The sequence below is a fragment of the Lissotriton vulgaris genome, chromosome 11, assembly GCF_964263255.1.
Source record: "Lissotriton vulgaris chromosome 11, aLisVul1.2, whole genome shotgun sequence".
Classification (NCBI taxonomy): Eukaryota; Metazoa; Chordata; class Amphibia; order Caudata; family Salamandridae; genus Lissotriton; species Lissotriton vulgaris.
Genome location: NC_141699.1, coordinates 546,947,647 through 546,965,940, shown reverse-complemented (window position 1 = coordinate 546,965,940; position 18,294 = coordinate 546,947,647). Strand labels below are relative to the sequence as shown.

Sequence of the window (18,294 nt, the reverse complement as noted above, 5' to 3'; positions counted from 1 at the left end):
CGGACGTCTGGTGGCCGGCTCTACCCGACATCCCTCACACATTTGATGATTCAAATTCGAATCTGCAGACCAACATCAATGAACACAGACACTTCGGTGCCCCACACAAAGATCCTCATGAGTTGATGACCGCAGACCAGAGCCCACCGTCCCGATTCATGGCCCAAACCCGATTGCAACCTCTCCCTCCCTTCCCAAAATAACTGAAGTACTCCCGCGCCCCCCCCCCCTCCCCCTCACTGCCACCCCCCTTGAAAGGCTGGGCCCTGGGCCAGAGCGCACCCCGCCCGTGCCTCAAACCCTCTCCGGAAACCTTCTCTCCCTTCTGGGAAGAGCTAACTCTCCCAGGAGGGGGCCAATTCACAGAGTCGACAGCTTCAGCTGCAGTGGGAGGCAAGGGGTCTCCTCTGCTAAAGCTGAAAGCGTGTCTGTTTGTTTGCTTTCGTTTTTAGCAGATGAGACTCCTTGCCTGCACTGCAGCCGAAGCTGTTGACTCCATGAATTGCCCCCTCCTGGGAGAATCACCCAGACAAAGGAACGGGCACAAAGGGAAGATCGGAGTGGAGCGCACGCCCCCCCGGGGATGGTGCCGCGCCCCCCCCCCCCCCCCCCCCCCACAGTTTGAAGAACCCTGAACTATACTGTTGTCTTGTTCGCTAATGCTTATTTGTGTTGTCATCGGCAAACACAGATTATGCGTGTGTGCCATGACATAGGCCTGTCTTGCAGAGTGCAGTTTTGTTGGAAAGCGCTACCCTCATAGTGTTAGAACGCTACCAGCGTCACCAGGAGTTAAGCAGCATGAGCGCGGCAGCATACGGTGTAGTGATCCATAGAAGTGAACAGGTGTTTTTTATCCCGTGCCACTGTAGTGACGCCTACACGCTCACTCAACTTTTTAAAGTTCCACTGTTGTACTCTTAACTTCTACTTGGCCTACATCAGGTTGATGTAGAGTACTGCGTAGCGCAGGAGTAGTGACTGCGCTGGGCCTGGGAAGAGTTAAACACAGGGTAAAAGCAGCACTGTGCAGTATAAGTGTGGTTACTGCATGTACTGGATTTATGTATGCCAGTGAGTAATACGTTACATGAGCGATGTAGTGCTGTGCAGTGCATGCATAATAATATGTATGCTTGAGGGAAGTACAATACATGAAGGGTGAATGTTGTGCAGCGCACACATAGTGAGTGTGTGTTGGCAGTGTGTGTGTTTGCAAATAGCACACCCATGGTAAAATACAGAAAAACTATGGTACTGAGCAATGCACGCAGACTGAATGTGTGTGCTGAATGTATGTGTCTGTAGTGGCACAATGAATGGAGTTTACGGTACTAGAGAGTATGTGTGCTGTGAAAGCACACGGAGTGCAAGTGTGCCTGCAGTGGCACATTACATAGAGAACCTTGGGTTCCATTGTGGGAATCCCAGGCTTTCCTGTTGAAAACATGAGGAGTAGAAGAAGACCCCCAGACAGATGTGTTTTTCTGCATTCCTGTGAGCGGGGTTAATCTTTTGATGCACGGGTCACTGGATGAAATCCAGATGTGAATTCTGGTCACTCCCTTCAAAAGAAGCAGAACCTCAACATAAAACGTCAAAAACTCCGTCCATAAATCACATTTGGTGTCTGGAAAAGGACTATAAAAAGGGGGAGATTTAGACCCCAAGCTTACTCATCTGCCTAGCAGCGAGATGGGCTGTGTGAGAAGGGAAAGCTTTGCAAGACTTCTGCTTGTGACCAGGACTGAGGCCCAAGACCTTATAGTTTCCCTGCTTTGAGAGGGGACATCACTGCAGAAAATAAAAAGCACCTACCCTGGAACACCTGCACCTCCCCGCTTGCCAAGACCAGTGTGCCCTGTGAAGAAGAGGAGAGCATTGGAGGGAGCATAGATAAGTGGGAAAGCCCGTATCTTGAGAAATCACTGTGTGAGGATTTGACTGTGCACTAATACGGTTTTTGCCAATGTGCAAGATTGTTTTTGGCAAACCCCGTATGACAAGAGAAGGCTGCCATGGACTGATCTTTCATCGAGGGCTTTTCAGGAAGCACTAACCCAGTACTGCCTCGTTGCAGTAACCCCATATTCCAGAAGTGGCCACCATTGAAGTATTTGTGTGACCAGCATGCCGGGGCCCGTGAACACCTTAGCAGCAATCCCTGTGTGCCAGGAAGGGCCGCCATGTTATGTTAGATGCATTTCTAAAGCACAGCGGTTACCCAAAGGTCTACTGGCACTAGCGACTATCCTCTGAGCACAGAGCGCTGTAGAGATGTTACATGTTAAAAAGCCACTTTTTTAGTCCTTTCCATTGTGTGGGCTATTGCATCAGAGGAGTCTTTTGTGTCCGAAGGTACAGCTGCAACCCCTTATGCCAGAAGGGGCTGCCGGTACTAAGTTGCCAAACATTTTGGGCCGTCACCCGGGACTGGGGAGGCTTTGATGGACAGGTCGAACCCATACAACGAGATCTGCTGTGACTGACCCCTAGTACCAGGAGGACATCGAGGAGGTTGTTGCACCCTCTCTGGGCTCCAGTCGGGAGCCAAAGGATTGCATTAACGCTGGGGAGAAAGTGACTCGCTGCATCTTCGCAAGCTGGAAGCTGCTCTGATTACTGAAGTGAGCGAGCAATCCCGCTCATGAGAGGAAGAGTCTGCACCTGCCGCATGCCAAATCCTCCTAGCAGGATCCGAACTCATTAGTGCCCATGCTCAATGGACCGGCTACAACATCAAACTCTTCTGTGCTGCAGAAGCTGGTAAGACCCCCCCTTTTGTACCGCTGTTGGCCGCCATAAGTGTGGCAGGGTATGCTCAGACGTGAGTCCCTTGCTCACTTTGCCACTGGATTCAAGCAAGCCGGGCTGAAGACGGCTGGAATGCCAGAAACCGGTCCTCGGAAGCTTGTTTCCGGTCCAGGGAAGGCATGGCTTGGCAGTTCGGGCTGGACTGTTCCCATGAGGCACAGGGTCAGACTGATGTGCATATAGCCATGTCTGAACTGGGGTGGCAGAGTGGGCTAAAGAACGGTGATGGATTAAACCCAGATCTTTTGACTGGGTGTGAGTGTTTGATTGTTTCAGATGCTCCGTCCATTGCCACCCCCTTTTGTACCAAGACTTGAACTGGGCCTGTGGGGCCCTGGGGAATTTGCTGCTGTAGGTGCTGTGGCACCATAGACATTTTTGACTAATTCCCAATAGTGAAAGGGGAACTCTGAATATGGCCTACTAGTGTACATTCCCTGGATGCAGTAACAAGTGAATGGGGAATAATCACAACCACAATACACGGAAGAGGGTGAGACAGGTATTAGCCTGACAAACCGTCCCAGCCTCGAGGGGACTGTGTTATTGCTTGCTAATGTCTTTATACCTCTGCATGTGTAGAGTTAGGAATTAAAAAAAAATGTTATATAAAATAAAAGCAGGTATTTGACTGGACATTGATTTATCGACGGTACTATGTGTACTTCTGAGTTAGGGGTTGTGTTCACTTACCTGCATTCACTCTATTACCGCCGCCCCTTCCCCACCATCTTGAGAACCTTTGACTTCCAGTCCAGAGCTAGCATTGAGAATCAAGTGGAGAAGGGGTACTTGGCACAGTTGCTCAGGTTCCATACTAGGTCAGACCCAGGGACATCAGGAATAAGAGGCCTCAACCACGACAGTTGGGCCTTGTAGCCCCTGCACGCATCATGGCCTTCCGATGGGGGTTCTGACAGTCACTAACCCTGTCAGGCCATACACCGTTACACTGATGAGTCATGGGACAAGTTGTTCTGCTAAACTCCTGTGACTGGTGCACACTGGGGGCATCACGTAGAACTGACTCAACATATTGGTCTCCATTCATTTTAGGTCTTTACACCAGAGTCATGTTTCCCAATCTGTGTGCAAGACGATTTTAGGTGGGTCGCGAATGTTCAAGCAATTCTGTATTTATCCGTCACGTTTGCTGTGCTTTAAAGACAGAGGTCAAATGTCATTCTGTCTTATGACATATTGCTGCTCATATTTTTGTAATAGGGGATTGGTATTTACAAACTCTTCTCACTTTGCAGTCAGAGAAAGTAAAGTGTATTATGTGACAATCTTGCTGGTGTACAGGGAGTGTGAAAGACAAGGCTGTAGGATGTAATTGTTTGTAACACAACCACATGTAATTACCTGTAAATGAAATGCACACCTTCAGTAGTTAAGAAAGCAAACATGAAGCACTTTTTTGTTATTCTTGAGTGTGAGAAAAACAAATATTTTAATAGGATCAAAACATATCAAGACACTTTACTTGGTGATGCACAAATGATAAATAATTTCTGAAACACAATTTCCACACATTTTTGTGCATGATATTTTTAGCAGTAAAGCTGAACATCTGTGATATTTATTGGTAATTACAATGGAAAATATGCTGTCTGTAAATGGCAATGCGCTACCACATGCTGCTTTAGTTACATTTAAAAATCGTCTGTCCATTTAAGCTAGGTGGGTTGCGAAAGGTTGTTCCTAAAATTGTGTTGTGGTTGTAAAAGGTTTAGGAAGCACAGCTATAGAGGTTGGTAAGGCAGCTGCATGTGATCTGCTAAAGTCAAAAGTAAAACTGAAATATTGGTTCGGTATAAGAGTGTGTAACTCAAAGTTGGGACCGCAGAGGGAACCCATTGCCTAATCGCACTGGCTACCACCTTTTTAAATCAATTGGTGGCTCAGTAGATAGAAATATCCTCATTCCAGTCTTTCTCCATAGCAGACAATGATGGAGAGAGTGAGAACATCAAATGTGATAAAGGTAGAGTAAAATGCTGAGTGTATTTTCAGATGCAGTGTAACTACCTTGTACTTTTGTTTGATTTTTATCCTGGGCCCATACCTAAGGCCTTTAGAAGACTGATCTTCACCTGGTCCAAGACCATGGTATCAATCCCTCCTCAATTTCCTCTCAATCGACGTTTCTATTCCTTTGATTTCCTAGTTCAGATATCCATACCCTCTTAACACTCTCACACCTTGTCTGACTGGCACTAATCATAGACTGTGTCTTCTGCAGGAGAAGGCTGCTGCTTTATTTCACACCTACCAAGAGTCTCCATTGTCTTCCCACCCTATCATATCCCTCGCTGAACTGCGCTTACTCTGCTCCGAAGTCTGCAAGGATGAAACGGTCTTCTGCCTGGCGCTAGTCCAGCTACAAAAGGAGAAAAAGGCATTAGTGGTGGACAAGAATGGAGAAAAGGTAAGAGGAGAAGCTCTGTACTGATATTTTGGGAATTTTCTATAAGTTTTTGGAGCCACATCAAGAAATTGCGTTGAGCCCCAATGGTGGGAGTGACAAATCTATCAAGGGCTGACTTTCCAATTCCTTGAGTCTGCGTTTATTGCCTCCTTCGGGTTTGTCTACTCTATATTAAGATAGTAGGTAGATTGATGGCCTTTACGTTTGACTGACCTTGCCCAAGCTTTACGGGCTTTTCAGAGCCCAAGCCTTATGTGGTAAGTCACAAACTTCTCTATAAAGCAGCCCACCGCTGCCTAAGCTTTCACATGTTTCCAAAAGGTGTGCATGAAAATGGAGTGAAGGTCGTGTGCTTAGTTTCCTCATTGATGAGTGTAAGATCTAAAGGCCTTAATTAAGGTTCAGAAGATGCTGGATATCTGCCAAAAAAGTAGTGGTTATCCAGTGTGCCTATTAAGAATGCATTGAAGTCAAATGCACTCTAAATGTGGTAGGTGGGATGTTCCCCACGATTGGCAGATTTCACAGTCTGTCAAAACTCTAAAGAAGGTCCAACATTTCTAATGTTTTAGATTCCCAGAAATGATATTTGGTCTGGCTTAGCTGGCAGGATGACTTGCTGAGTTAAGTGCTTCTTGTTAACTTCTCTTGTGATTTACAGGTCCTGCGGTTAAGTCTCTCCAACCCAAATACAGCCTTTCATCATCATGAGACTGACGACGCGGGTCGCCATTAAATTGGTTAATAGTAACACAACTCTTATTTACAGTGTTTATAAACAAACCAAAACCGTAGTATGTGTGGTATGTAAAAATAAGTTCATCTTAAATTGATTGCGGTTCCTGTTAAGATATCACCCTAGGAAAGTATGCGGTCTCCAGTCGAAAATACTCTGGGTTTCTGTGTACACCACAAGTGCATGAAAATGTCCAGCCTCTTGCACATTACCTCTTCCTCTATGGCAACACTTTGTTCTAAATAGTTCTGTGAAGAAATATATTTTCATTTAAGAATTACTGGTTGTCCTTAAAGATTTAGGAGGTAATTTATGTTTTTGGAAAAGTAGGACATCAATTGAAGTCCTGCTCCACCATGCCTGCAGTTTACCTGCGTGTCCTGGGATTAGACAAAATCCTCCAAATTCTGCCGCCCCCCTCCCCCATAAGCCACCTACACTTTAAACTGTTTCTACTGACGTCTGCTCACTGTACTGTACCCTCTCATATTACTCAACATATCTGTGCATATCTCCACTACCTACATTGTGAAAATAAATTGCAGATTAAGCTGCCGTCAGAAATCCAAGTATGCACAACAACACATCATCTTTTGAAGCAAACACACTTATTCTGGAATGTTGAAGTCTCCAGGGAGTAGCGGCTAAAGCATTTCAATAATAGCGTCTTCTAAATATTCTTTGACTCGTTCTTCCCGAAAGTGAAAATGTGAGAGCCTGAGACTGCTGGTGAGAAATCCACCCCACCCCCTCCCCAATTTCATTTGCATCCATATCCTTACAAGCGTTGTAGTGAATGTCTCCTCGCATGTTACATCAGCATAAGGAGTAGGGATACTGATCCAGCATCATACTCTCATTTGCATCCTGTTGCTAACATGGGGTGTTGGGAATTCAACTTTTAAATAATAAGAGCTTGACGTGAAATGTTGAGAGAGTCGAGCTTTTGATTACATTAGGATTATCAAAAGAGGAAAGCTTATGCGTAGGCATCCAGTGTAGGAATTAAACTCCCAGTGCTACGCCCTGCCCTGGGGAAAAAATCTTCTCCTGGGCATGTTCAGTTTGGGGGTTTGTCCTTTGCCAGATCATCTGCTGTACTACGAAGCTGTAAGGTTAGCTTGCATGTACGTTCCTATGGGCTTAGGTCATACTGGTAGGTGGAGACAATGGATGGTAACCATGGAAGGTTGGGGTATGAGGTATTAGGATGGTTCAATTTTGCTTTGACTTCTATCCTGAAAGATCATAATTTAGGACGAGAGCCTTCAGATTAGGGAGTACCCACCATGCCACTGGTGTGGGCAGCATGGCGGTTGATGGGGAAAGTAATGTTCCTGTGCTGTTAAAATATGTCGATTTGTTTGTATTCCTTCTCTCCCACTTAGATTGTGAAGTTTGCCCGTGGTCTCAAAGATAAAGTGTCTCCTGTGAGTGATGTGGACATGGGGATCTATCAGCTGGTTCAGAGCGAGAAGATGCTTTCTCTCAAAGTGGAGACCCTGTCCGAAGAAGCTGAGAGGTAAAACTTATGTCTTCAGTATTGTCACTGGTGTACAATATATTCTAACCAGGGATCCATGCCAAGGTCTCAGGTGGGTCTTTTAACCTCAGCGCAACCTTCCAGTCCACCACTGCTTATTCCTGGTGTGGTTTGTATGCCACTACCATGTAGATAAGTGTCACTATAATGAAACCTCTATATTGAGAGTCACTACATCGAAAGTACCAGTAGTGTTTAATATATTTATGATGCCATTGTGTAGCTCTAGTTGGGTCAGAGTTTCTATAGGAAAAGTGTTTTTTGCTAATAACTTTGGCGCCTTTGCCAAATCTTCACAAAAATTTAAAAAAAAACAAAAGGCCATTCCACTGTAGCTCCTTACTGGAAAATTTCAGGGTGTTCCTTCTACCAGGAGTCAAGAAAAAGGAGGGGAATCCCAAAACATGAATTTCCCATGTTAAATCCAATAGGAAAATTTTAAGAAACGATCTAGAAACTGAATTACTGAAAATCTGGCAAAAAGTTAGACCTTTACTCAAAATGCCTGCTTTTCATTAATTGGTGTAAACCGGTACAGGCGTTTTCACATTTAAAGCGGTGTTTTGGGTTGTTAAGGGCAACCTCTCCGTTACTCAAGTCACCTCACCTTCCCTCTCCTCCTGTGAACTCCTCTGCCTAGACATCATCAGTGAGGGCAAACAAGTATGTACTCTACATCTCATTTATCACCCGCCTGGTGACAATCTCATATTCTCCCAACAAGTCATGGACCTGATCACTTCCAACGCCGGTCGGCAGACCACTCAAGTCTATCTGGGTGACTTCAATCTCCGCTGGAACGATCAGAAAGACACTTCAGTGAATAGTCTAAAAACTTTCCTCAATGCGCTTGACCTCACCCAATTATGTGATAAACCAACACACGACAAAGGAGCAATACTCGATCTCATCATTGCCAAAGAGAACGCTATTCAATTGGAAGCGATTCTACCCTGCGATTGGTCAGATCACCACATTATCACCTTCTTTATCAACGAAAAAGTTAAACCTAACCCTATTCAACCAATCAAATCCAAAACATGGAAAAGGGATTTGAAGAATCTTAACCCCTCCACCATACCTCCCCACATCGGCAACCTCCTCCTTCCCCCTTCAGGGGCCTCAGATGTTCAATCACTGACTGACCACTACCTTGACTCTATGAATACAATAGTCAATGAAGTCGCCCCTCTGCAACTGAAGAGAGTCTCCACCAAAATCTCTAACCCCTGGTATGATGACAGTCTCAATGACGAAAGGCGTAATATGCGAATGGCAGAGCGCACCTGGAGATCGGACCCTTCAGCACTGCATCTCAAAAAGCTCAAGAACAAGAGAAATGCCTACTTTAGGAAAATAAAGCGCACAAAGTCGGACTTCTTCAGCCGCCAGTTGGACCAAGCGAAGAATAGGCCAAGAAAACTGTTCGAGCTAATTAAGACCCAAACAAAGGCACAACCCACACAATCAAATAACACAACAAATGACACTCCACACTGTGAAGCCCTCTCTGCTTTCTTTAAACATAAGACTGACAACATAAGAAATGACCTCATCATGGATGTAAATCGATACTCCAACTACACCGGAATGGCTGACACTCAACCTAAAAACAATGCATCCTGGCAGTACTTCGACACCTACTCGGAAGAAGCTATACACAAACTGCTCTGCACTCTGAAGCCCTCTAATCACCTCACAGACCCTCTACCTGCTAATGCTGTAAAAGACTTTATCCCCTTGCTCCTCCCTCTCTGGACCAAGATCATTAACAGCTCTTTGCAACAAGGACACATTCCAGACTCCCTTAAGGTGGGGCAAGTCACGCCTATACTCAAGAAACCTACAGCTGATCCGTCTGACCTAAACAATTATCGGCCCATCACCAATATCCCCACCCTGGCCAAACTGCTGGAGAAATGTGTCCAACTCCAACTAACAAAACACATTGACCATTTTGACCTCCTCAACCCTCATCAATCAGGTTTCAGAGCGAAACATAGCACGGAAACAGCAATGACACACATAATTGATGACGCCCTCCAAATTCTGGATCGTAATGAGTCCTGCCTCCTCATCCTTCTTGATCTCTCGTCAGCATTTGACACGGTCAAACATGAGAACTTGTTGGGGCTACTAAGTACTAGGATGGGGCTATCAGGAACTGTTCTCAAATGGTTTTCGTCTTTCCTTCACAACCGGTCTCAGAGGTTCAAGATTGACAATGTACTATCTACACCTGTGCCTGCAGATCTAGGGGTTCCACAAGGATCCACCCTCTCTCCTACACTGTTCAACTTCGTTATGGAACCCCTCGCCACCTTGCTTCAAGCATCCAATGTTCAATTCCATATGTACGCTGATGACACACAACTCTACCTAAAGTTACAGTCCCCGGAAGATATCAAACAGCTGAATTCCACGCTTATTAACACCCAATCCTGGCTGGCCAATAATCACCTCAAACTGAATGCTCTAAAAACTGAGTTCCTACTCATCTCACCTCCGGCGAAAATCTCCACCACCCAAACCTGGCTCAACAACCTAACAGCACTCAATGTCCAACCTACCATCGTGGACTCGGCGAAATCCCTAGGCATCACACTCGATGCCAAGCTCGACATGCAGCAGCACGTCAGCAAAGCCACAAAAGCAGCTAATTTCCAAATTAACACGCTGAGGAAAATTAAGCCCTTCCTCCCGGCCAAAGACTTCCAAACTGCTGTACAAGCTCTAGTCATCCCTCGAATAGACTACGGAATTGCGACCCTCAGCGGTCTCCCACTATCCACAACAGCACCCTTAAGAGCCTCCCTGAACGCTGCCGCGAGACTCATTACTGGCTCTAGAAAGCACTCGCACATATCCCCAGACCTAAAGTCTCTAAAATGGCTGCCTTTTGAAGCCAGAATACAGCTAAAAATTGCAACTATGACACACGCGGCCGTGCACCACAAGGCACCCAACTACCTCGCTCAAAAGCTGTCTATATCAGGAGGTTCGAGATCCAATAGGAGTACTAAAAATCTACTCTTGAAACCTCGTAGATTTCGGAAAGCGAAAACTTACAAACGCTCCTTCTCTGGAATGGCACCCAGGATCTGGAATGCGCTCCCTCCTGAAACAAGGCTAATCACCTCCACTGCACTCTTCAAGAAAGAGGTGAAAACAATGCTTCTGGCCAAGATCTCCTGATCGCTACAGATGTTGGGTCAGAGACTCTGCATTGCTTGTACCGCTGCTCTGCCTTTCCCCTGGCACTATACTTGACTTGTTGGGGGCACTATTACGCTACTCTCTTACTACCGACCAAGATATGATACACGTTGGTTTACTGATCCACCTGTACGCCAGTGTAGTCGGACCAATGACCTGTGCTGCTCTATACTACTCCCTTACCTTATCATATATGGATTGGTTTTATGTTTGTTTTTATCATCCATGTTATTACCATGTTACTTACCATGTTATTACCATGTTATTATCATGTTATTACCATGTTACCATGTTATTTACCTGATCATATATGGATTGGTTTTATGTTTGTTTTTATTATCCATGTTATTACCATGCCACTGACTATTATACTGTTCCCATTATCTCTGTTTACTCCTTTTGCCCCCCCCTGTCTTTGTGAAGCGCTCTGATATCTGTAAGGATCCTGTTCGCGCTATATAAAACTTTGAATAAATAAATAAATAAATAAATGAATGATTTCGTGACTATTGATCCTGCGGAACCATATTAAAAAAAATATATATATATGTATGTATGTATGTATGTATATATGTATGTATATATATATATATATATATATATATATATATATATATATATATATATATTTTGCCTTTGGGAGACCCTCGAGAACCAGGCCTCTCATGTGGGAGTCTGTCTGCTACTGAGGCCTACCTCCCAGAAAGTCAACGACACCCCCTCTTCCCCCCTCCCGGTAGTATGGCCCAGGTGGGAGAAGGCTGCGCCGACATCCCGGGAGGGAGGCAGACAATCGTCGTGACGGGCCCCGGCAAGAGGTACCCCAAGGACACACTATTCTAGACCAGTGGGCGGCCCAGTCCGCATATCTCAAGCGCGGATGGGCAGGGCCTTCTCAGCGGTCACTATTTAAGCCCTACAAAGCCCTAAGATAGGCTGCCTGGAGTTCATACCGCATCCGGATAGCAACTTCCTACTCCACAGGCTCAGCCTCACATAGGATAAAATGCAACCCAAAAGAAGGACTCCCCTTTTACATTCAATCACGCCAGACAGAAACCGGGACAAGGCCCGGGAAGTGCGGCCTCGGACGGAAAAACTGGGGCAGGACTGGCCTTGAGCAAGTAAACTAGGGTGAATGAACACTTCACTTTAAATCCACGAAAACCCTGATGTAATCCAGTAAAGGGTGCGGCAACCCGGAACTATAAAGCGAGCAACTCTGACCGTGATGACCTCTCCGCTCTCGGTAGCCGAATTTGCAACGATCATGACGACGGATAGGGTTATAAGGACCGAACAGTAAAAGGTAGGCTGATGAAGCAATCTATAACAGGCGCCCACTCTGGTGGGCGAACCGTAGAAGAAGGTCACAGAGAGGAGATACAAGCCTCCGATGCCCAGGCAACCAAAGCCTTCATGACCTCGCTCTTCACCCCTGTTCATGAAGAGTTGCACTCTATGCGGTCCCAACTCTCACCAGAGTTAAAGGAAGTGGAAGATCTGAATGAGGTGGGGCATAGAGTCACATCTCTGGAAGAAAGTGAAACCGGCAGAGATGAGGAACTGGAGATGATGCAGAAGGAGATCCAGCGGCTACGGGAACAACATATCGAGCTACAAGCAACCGCTGAAGACCTGGAAAATTGTTCGCGGAGGAATAACGTTCGCATCAGAGGAGTACCACCGCAGGAGGAAGGGGAGGACATCCGCGCGTATGCTCGAGTGCTCTTCAAACACGTATTCGGTGATGAGAGCCCCGCAGACATACAAATTGACAGAGATCATAGAGTCGGTCTCCCCAAAAGCAACAAAGCCCCACCGCCTGACATCCTTGTGTGTCCCCTCAATTTTCAGACCAAAGAAGCCATCCTCCGCCAGGCAACAAAAGCTCACCCAGTACAAATCCGGGGACACACGCTGCTCTTCTTCCAGGATCTCTCTCTGACTACACTTTTTAAGTGTAAGGAATTTCGGTTCATCACCGCTCCCTTCAGAGAGAAAGGTATCTCGTAATCTTGGAGCCATCCATTTTGCACATATTCCGATATGAAGGCAAGCTGTGGCAGATCAAATCTCTGAAAGAAGCGCAAGAGGTTCTGGGTCTTACAGCAGATTCCCACCAGGAGGACCTCTGTAGACATTTTAAAACGCCTAGAACCAAAGACTCCCAGTGGCGTAAAGTAGGAAGGCCATCTGCTAGTCATAAACCAGACTTGGAAACGATAACCAACGAGAGGGAAGGCAGTGATCAATGCTCTGACCAAGTTGCTGGCCCATCCGGAGTCCCCCTAAATAATGCATCATTGGCACCAGGAAATGGTAGAACAGTAGGCGCCGGCGGGCGCCCAACGATCAACGTAGACCTCCTTCACAGGTCCATCGAACGGCTCGGGTGAGAACACTCCACTCCAGACACCACCGGTGGCCAGCGCACACCCGAGCGATTTCTTCCTGTGACAAAGTGATGTCCTCTTGTGAGATACAGATGTTTATTTTCTTTTGTTTGGGGAGGATTTATTGGGGGCAGTTCTGGGGTAGTTTTCATCTTTCTTTGATTCCTCCTTCACATCACGATTCGACAGATCAGGGCAGCTATCAGGGCGAAAATGATCATAGACCAAATGGACCCTGCACTCCACAGCGCATACACACAGTAGCGCACATATCCTGCTTCACGCGCCCTCCATGGGTAGAACCCTGAAAATCGTAAGCCTCAATGTCCGAGGCCTCATCCAGCCAGTGAAGCAAGCAGCTATTCTGTCCTCTTGGAAAACTCTGGGGAGACATCTGCCTCCTCCAGGAAACCCCCCTCCTGCAGTGTGGTACCCACCACATGCGCTCGCGAGGTTCCTCCTCCTGCTCTGGTCCTCTAACATATCCCTAAAAACTAATGGTGTTGCCATTCTCTTTAGAGCAAAGTTCGGTGGCAAGCTGACTGCTACGATAGCGGACATCATGGGTCGACTATTAGCAGTTAAGGTAAGTGGGAAGCCTATCAATTCACTCTTGCTAACATATTCGCTCCAAACACACAACAAGAATCTTTCGTACTCCAACCACTGGGAGAGGTTATAACATCTGCTGATGCAGCTTTCTTAGTAGGCAGAGATTTCAATTTGGTTATGGACGTGGTTCCTGACCGCTCGGGAAGAGATCCGCGCAGGCGGGATCTTTCGCTGCAGAGGGCTTGCACTGGCTTGCAGAACAGGGTTTCCAGGACAACTGGCTTAGACAACACCCAGATGCACGAAATTACACATATTACTCGGCAGCACACAAGACCAAGGCCCATATAGACCATTTCTTAGCCTCTGCAGCGCTGCCCCGCACCTGCATGATCTCACTATTGAGCTACGATCTCGGTCTGACCATGCCATGATCACGGTCTCTCTGGTCATGACTGCACCTCCCTCCAGCTCGTCGGGATGGCGCCTGAGAGATAGCCTGTTACAGTCCAAGATAGTAGAAGAGAAGATCCGTGTGCGAATCCTAGACTACCTGGCCATCAACGATGGGGGGGATACGGCCTTAGCAGCAGTTTGGGAGGTTCTAAAACTAGTAATCTGAGGGTAATGTATAGCAATCTCGGCGGGGGGAAACAAACTACGTTGTGAGAAAACACAGAGCATGGAGCAAGAAGTCACAGAGTTAGAGGCAATACACAAGCGAACAGGGCCACCCAGAATATGGAGGGAGTTGGAAAAGAAAAGACTTCTCCTGAAATGCCTTGATTTGGACAGAGCTGAATAAGCTCTTCAAAGACTTTGCCACAAGTTCTTCTTAAGCAGTGACAAATGTGGAAGAATGCTGGCACAAAGGCTCAGAGCAAAGGCGATAGCGACGTCAATCCCTGCTGTAAAAAACACGGCTGGTGTCACAGTACAGGTTGATCGGGACATAGCGAAGGTGTTCCAAAACGTTTAGCAAAACCTGTACTCAGAGTCAGACATACTGCATTCTTCATCCAGCGCCTACTTACAAAACATACCAGTCACTAGATTGCTGCGGGACATAGCAGAACTATTAGATCAGCCTATTCTTATTCAGGAGGTTATCACAACCTTGGCACACCTGCATATGTCCCAAGGGCCTGATGGGTTCACGGCGCAATTCTATCAAATGTTCTGTCCAGAACTGGCACCCTTGCTGACACGACTATTCAACTCTTTTCTGGAGACCAGCTCTCTAACAGACTTAATGCTGGAAGCCTCAATATCAGGCATACTTAAACAAATGAAGGATCCTGAGGAATGCCGTTCCTACTGCGCCATATCCCTGCTGAATATTGATGCCAAAATCTTCGCTGGTATATTGGCAGCTCGATTGAACCCGCTGATGGCGGATCTGATAGATCAGGATCAGTCCAGTTTCAACCTTACCTGTCAAGGAGGAGATAACACAAAGAGGTTACTCCACATCATGGATGTGCTACATAGGTCAAATAGAGAAGCGGTATTTTCAACAATCCAAGCTGAGAAAGCGTTCGAAGGGGTGAGATGGTCCTATCTGTTTGAGACGCTGCAACACTTTGTGGAGGGCTTTATTAGATAGGTTGGCTACATATATCGTGCTCCAAGGGCCTTCGTCCGAGTCAATGGAGTGTCCTCGGATCGGTTGCCCATAGCAAGAGGTACCCGCCATGGATGCCCTCTATCACCGCTCCTTTTTGCACTGTACTTAGAGCCGTTTGCCCAGAAGGTACGTGACGACCCACAGATTAGGGGTGTCAAGTTTGGAGCAGACATGCATACTATTAGTCTGTACACAGACAACGTGATCCATTCCCTTACGCAATTACAATCATCTCTCTAGGCCCTATTAACAGAACTGAGTGACTTTGGAGAGGTCTCTGGATTTAAGGTAAACCTAAACAAATCCCAGATTCTGAACCTCTCAATAACCCCTGACCAGGAAAACCGCTTGAAGGGAATTTTCCCACTGGCATGGGCGCAACAGTCCATAACGTACTTAAGAATTAAATTGGCTACCACCATACCCAAGACTTTGACTTTAAATTACACGGTCCTCCTCGACCAGACGACGCAGGCCTTAAATAGCTGGAGCCGTCTGTGTCTAGCCTGGTTTGGGCAAAGTTTGGCAGTTAAAATGACGGTCCTGCTACGCATTCTGTACACCTTTCCGACATTGCCCTTAGTGCCTCCCCTGAAGGCAATTCGCTCATTGCAACTAGCTATCAATAGATGTGCATGGGGAGGCAAGAAACCCCGTATAGCCCTTGCACAGATTGCGTGACCCAAGCAAGAGGGCGGAGTAGGACTACCTCTGATCCACAGGTACCTGCAGGCAACGCATCTCCGCTACGAGTAGAACCGGCCACTATCAGAGAAATATTGGTCCTTCATGGAACAGACTGTTTTGGGAGTTAATGTTCGGAGAGAGATTTGGCTCCCCCGTAAGCACACAGCGTGGGGTTGTATTTCTCTCCGGTAACATCACACACAATGAAAGTGTAGGACAGGGTGGCATGCGCCAAGTCCTTGACGACATTCCCCTCCCCGATTACCCCAATCACGGGGAATCCTGACTTCCCTCCAGGACGTAACTCAACGGTATTTGATAGGTGGCGGGAACAGGGCTGCAAGCATATAGGATCTTTATACGATCCCAATGGCCTGCTCCCTTTTGATCAGTTGAAATGGGACTACGATCTCCCCAGCTCTGATGCATTTCAGTACCTCCAACTACTCTACTGGCTCACAACCCCTACATACCAGACTGCTTCTTCCAGGGAACTGACGACGTTTGAAAAATGGCTGGTGCACAAGCATGATGACAAACACCTCATATCGGAAATGTATATGATGCTGGCAGAGAGTACAGGGGGTGGTCGCCTTAAAGGCCAACAGTGATGGGAGGAGGAATTGGGGCGATAATGGGAGGACATACATTTTCGAGCCCATCACACAGCGCACATCACAGCAGGGACGGAGTCTGGGTATAAGGTGTTAACATATTGGTACCTCACTCCCGAGCGCATACACTGCTGGGACAAGATCCGATCCAAAAAATGCTGGAGAGGGCGCGGTCAGATAGGCTCCTTGGTCCACTTACTATGGCACTGCTTCAAGCTAGAACGCTTCTGGAAATTGGTCTTGGTCGATATAGATAAGGCATTTAATACTGAAATCCAGAGGTTCCCAGCATACATGCTTCTGGGGTTACTGAACCCATTGATATTTCCCCAACGCTGCTTCAGTGGTAGGCAGATGCTCCTAGCAATGCTTGCCGCAAGACAAGTACTCTTAGCCAAGTGAGGCACATCAACTGTTCCAGACCATACCATATGGCTACATAAGCTGTGGCTAACGTTGGCGATGGAGCGCATGTCAATGGTGGCGGATCACAAAGAAGGGAGCTATGCTGACCTATGGTCCCCATTCATTCTGATCCTGTAGACCGAACTTCAGGAGGCCACATGCCCCCAATATCTACGCATTTTAAGACTCCTTCCTTCTTGAGAGAGAAAGCGATAGATCCCTCCCGGGCGATATCATAGGGTTCAACCTCTACATGCTAATCCGAATAGTTTGCCCTGCCTGCCTGCCAGACTAGGGCACGATAATACTGATGTGGAGGAGATAGGGAGGAGAGGGAGGGGGTGGGCATGGGGGTTTTCTTGACAAGTTAGTTTGAGGGAATCTTTCTTTTGTTACCTTTTATTGCCTATTCTTTTCTTCTTTCTCTTTCAAAAGATCTGCAAATGCTGCCGGCCCCAGGGTTGTAGGCATCACGCTGTGTATACTTATTCCTGATGACATTGCGGCCTGCCCCAGGGTTGTTGGCACTTTGCTGTGTATATAGCATCAATTGTTGTAATAAAAAAAGAATGGTTCCATAAAAAAAGTGTATATACCCTGCTCCACAAGGGATACAACAGGTATAGAGAGAGTGTATGAATACAGTATACCAGCACATATGGATATCCACCCGGTGTCAAAAATTATATCTTAACATATGAGACTATATCTGAGCCTGGTGTAAAATGGCATCTGTGAGCAGAGTCATTGGAGATCAATAAAGCATACAGCTTTCTGTGGTCACCAGACAAGAGGTGCCAATCAGCACACATTGAAGGGCAACAGGGAATTGCACTGGGTACATGGGAGCAAGTGGTTAGGAAGTGGGGGGCTTGGTGCAGCTGCACCTTGGGCTGCACTGTAGGTCAAAGCAATCATGTATTGGTGGGGGCAACAGAAGAACCTTGATTTGAACGGTCCACTACTGCATCAGTCTCTATACTCACATAATAACCCAACTTTCCCATAACATTCTTATATTCTGTGAACTCACTTTTTTTTATTGAGGAGACATAGCAGTTAAATCACTATTCGTGAATAATAAATAATTTAATTAAAATGAATCATACAGAAAAAAACATCACGTGTTGATCTAAGCAAATCATCCAAAATACACAGTAAAACCTCCACAAATAATTCCATTCATTCTGTACATTTGCAAAAGCTCAATTCTGCCGTACATTATTTCATTACCTAGGAAAACTAGAGAAGTGTATACCAACAAGATGATGCT

General features: G+C 46.5%; 1 protein-coding gene across 4 annotated transcripts in view; it reads left to right on the top strand.

Moving 5' to 3' along the window:
- CHMP7 (charged multivesicular body protein 7) overlaps positions 1 to 18,294 on the top strand; it is a 112,585-nt gene that overhangs the window by 18,596 nt on the left and 75,695 nt on the right. For all 4 annotated transcript variants that reach the window (XM_086943606.1, XM_086943605.1, XM_086943608.1 and 1 more), the window contains exons 4-5: positions 5,060 to 5,245; positions 7,370 to 7,503. In XM_086943606.1, the coding sequence (XP_086799732.1) occupies positions 5,060 to 5,245; positions 7,370 to 7,503 (320 nt within the window). The remainder of the gene's footprint in view (positions 1 to 5,059; positions 5,246 to 7,369; positions 7,504 to 18,294) is intronic.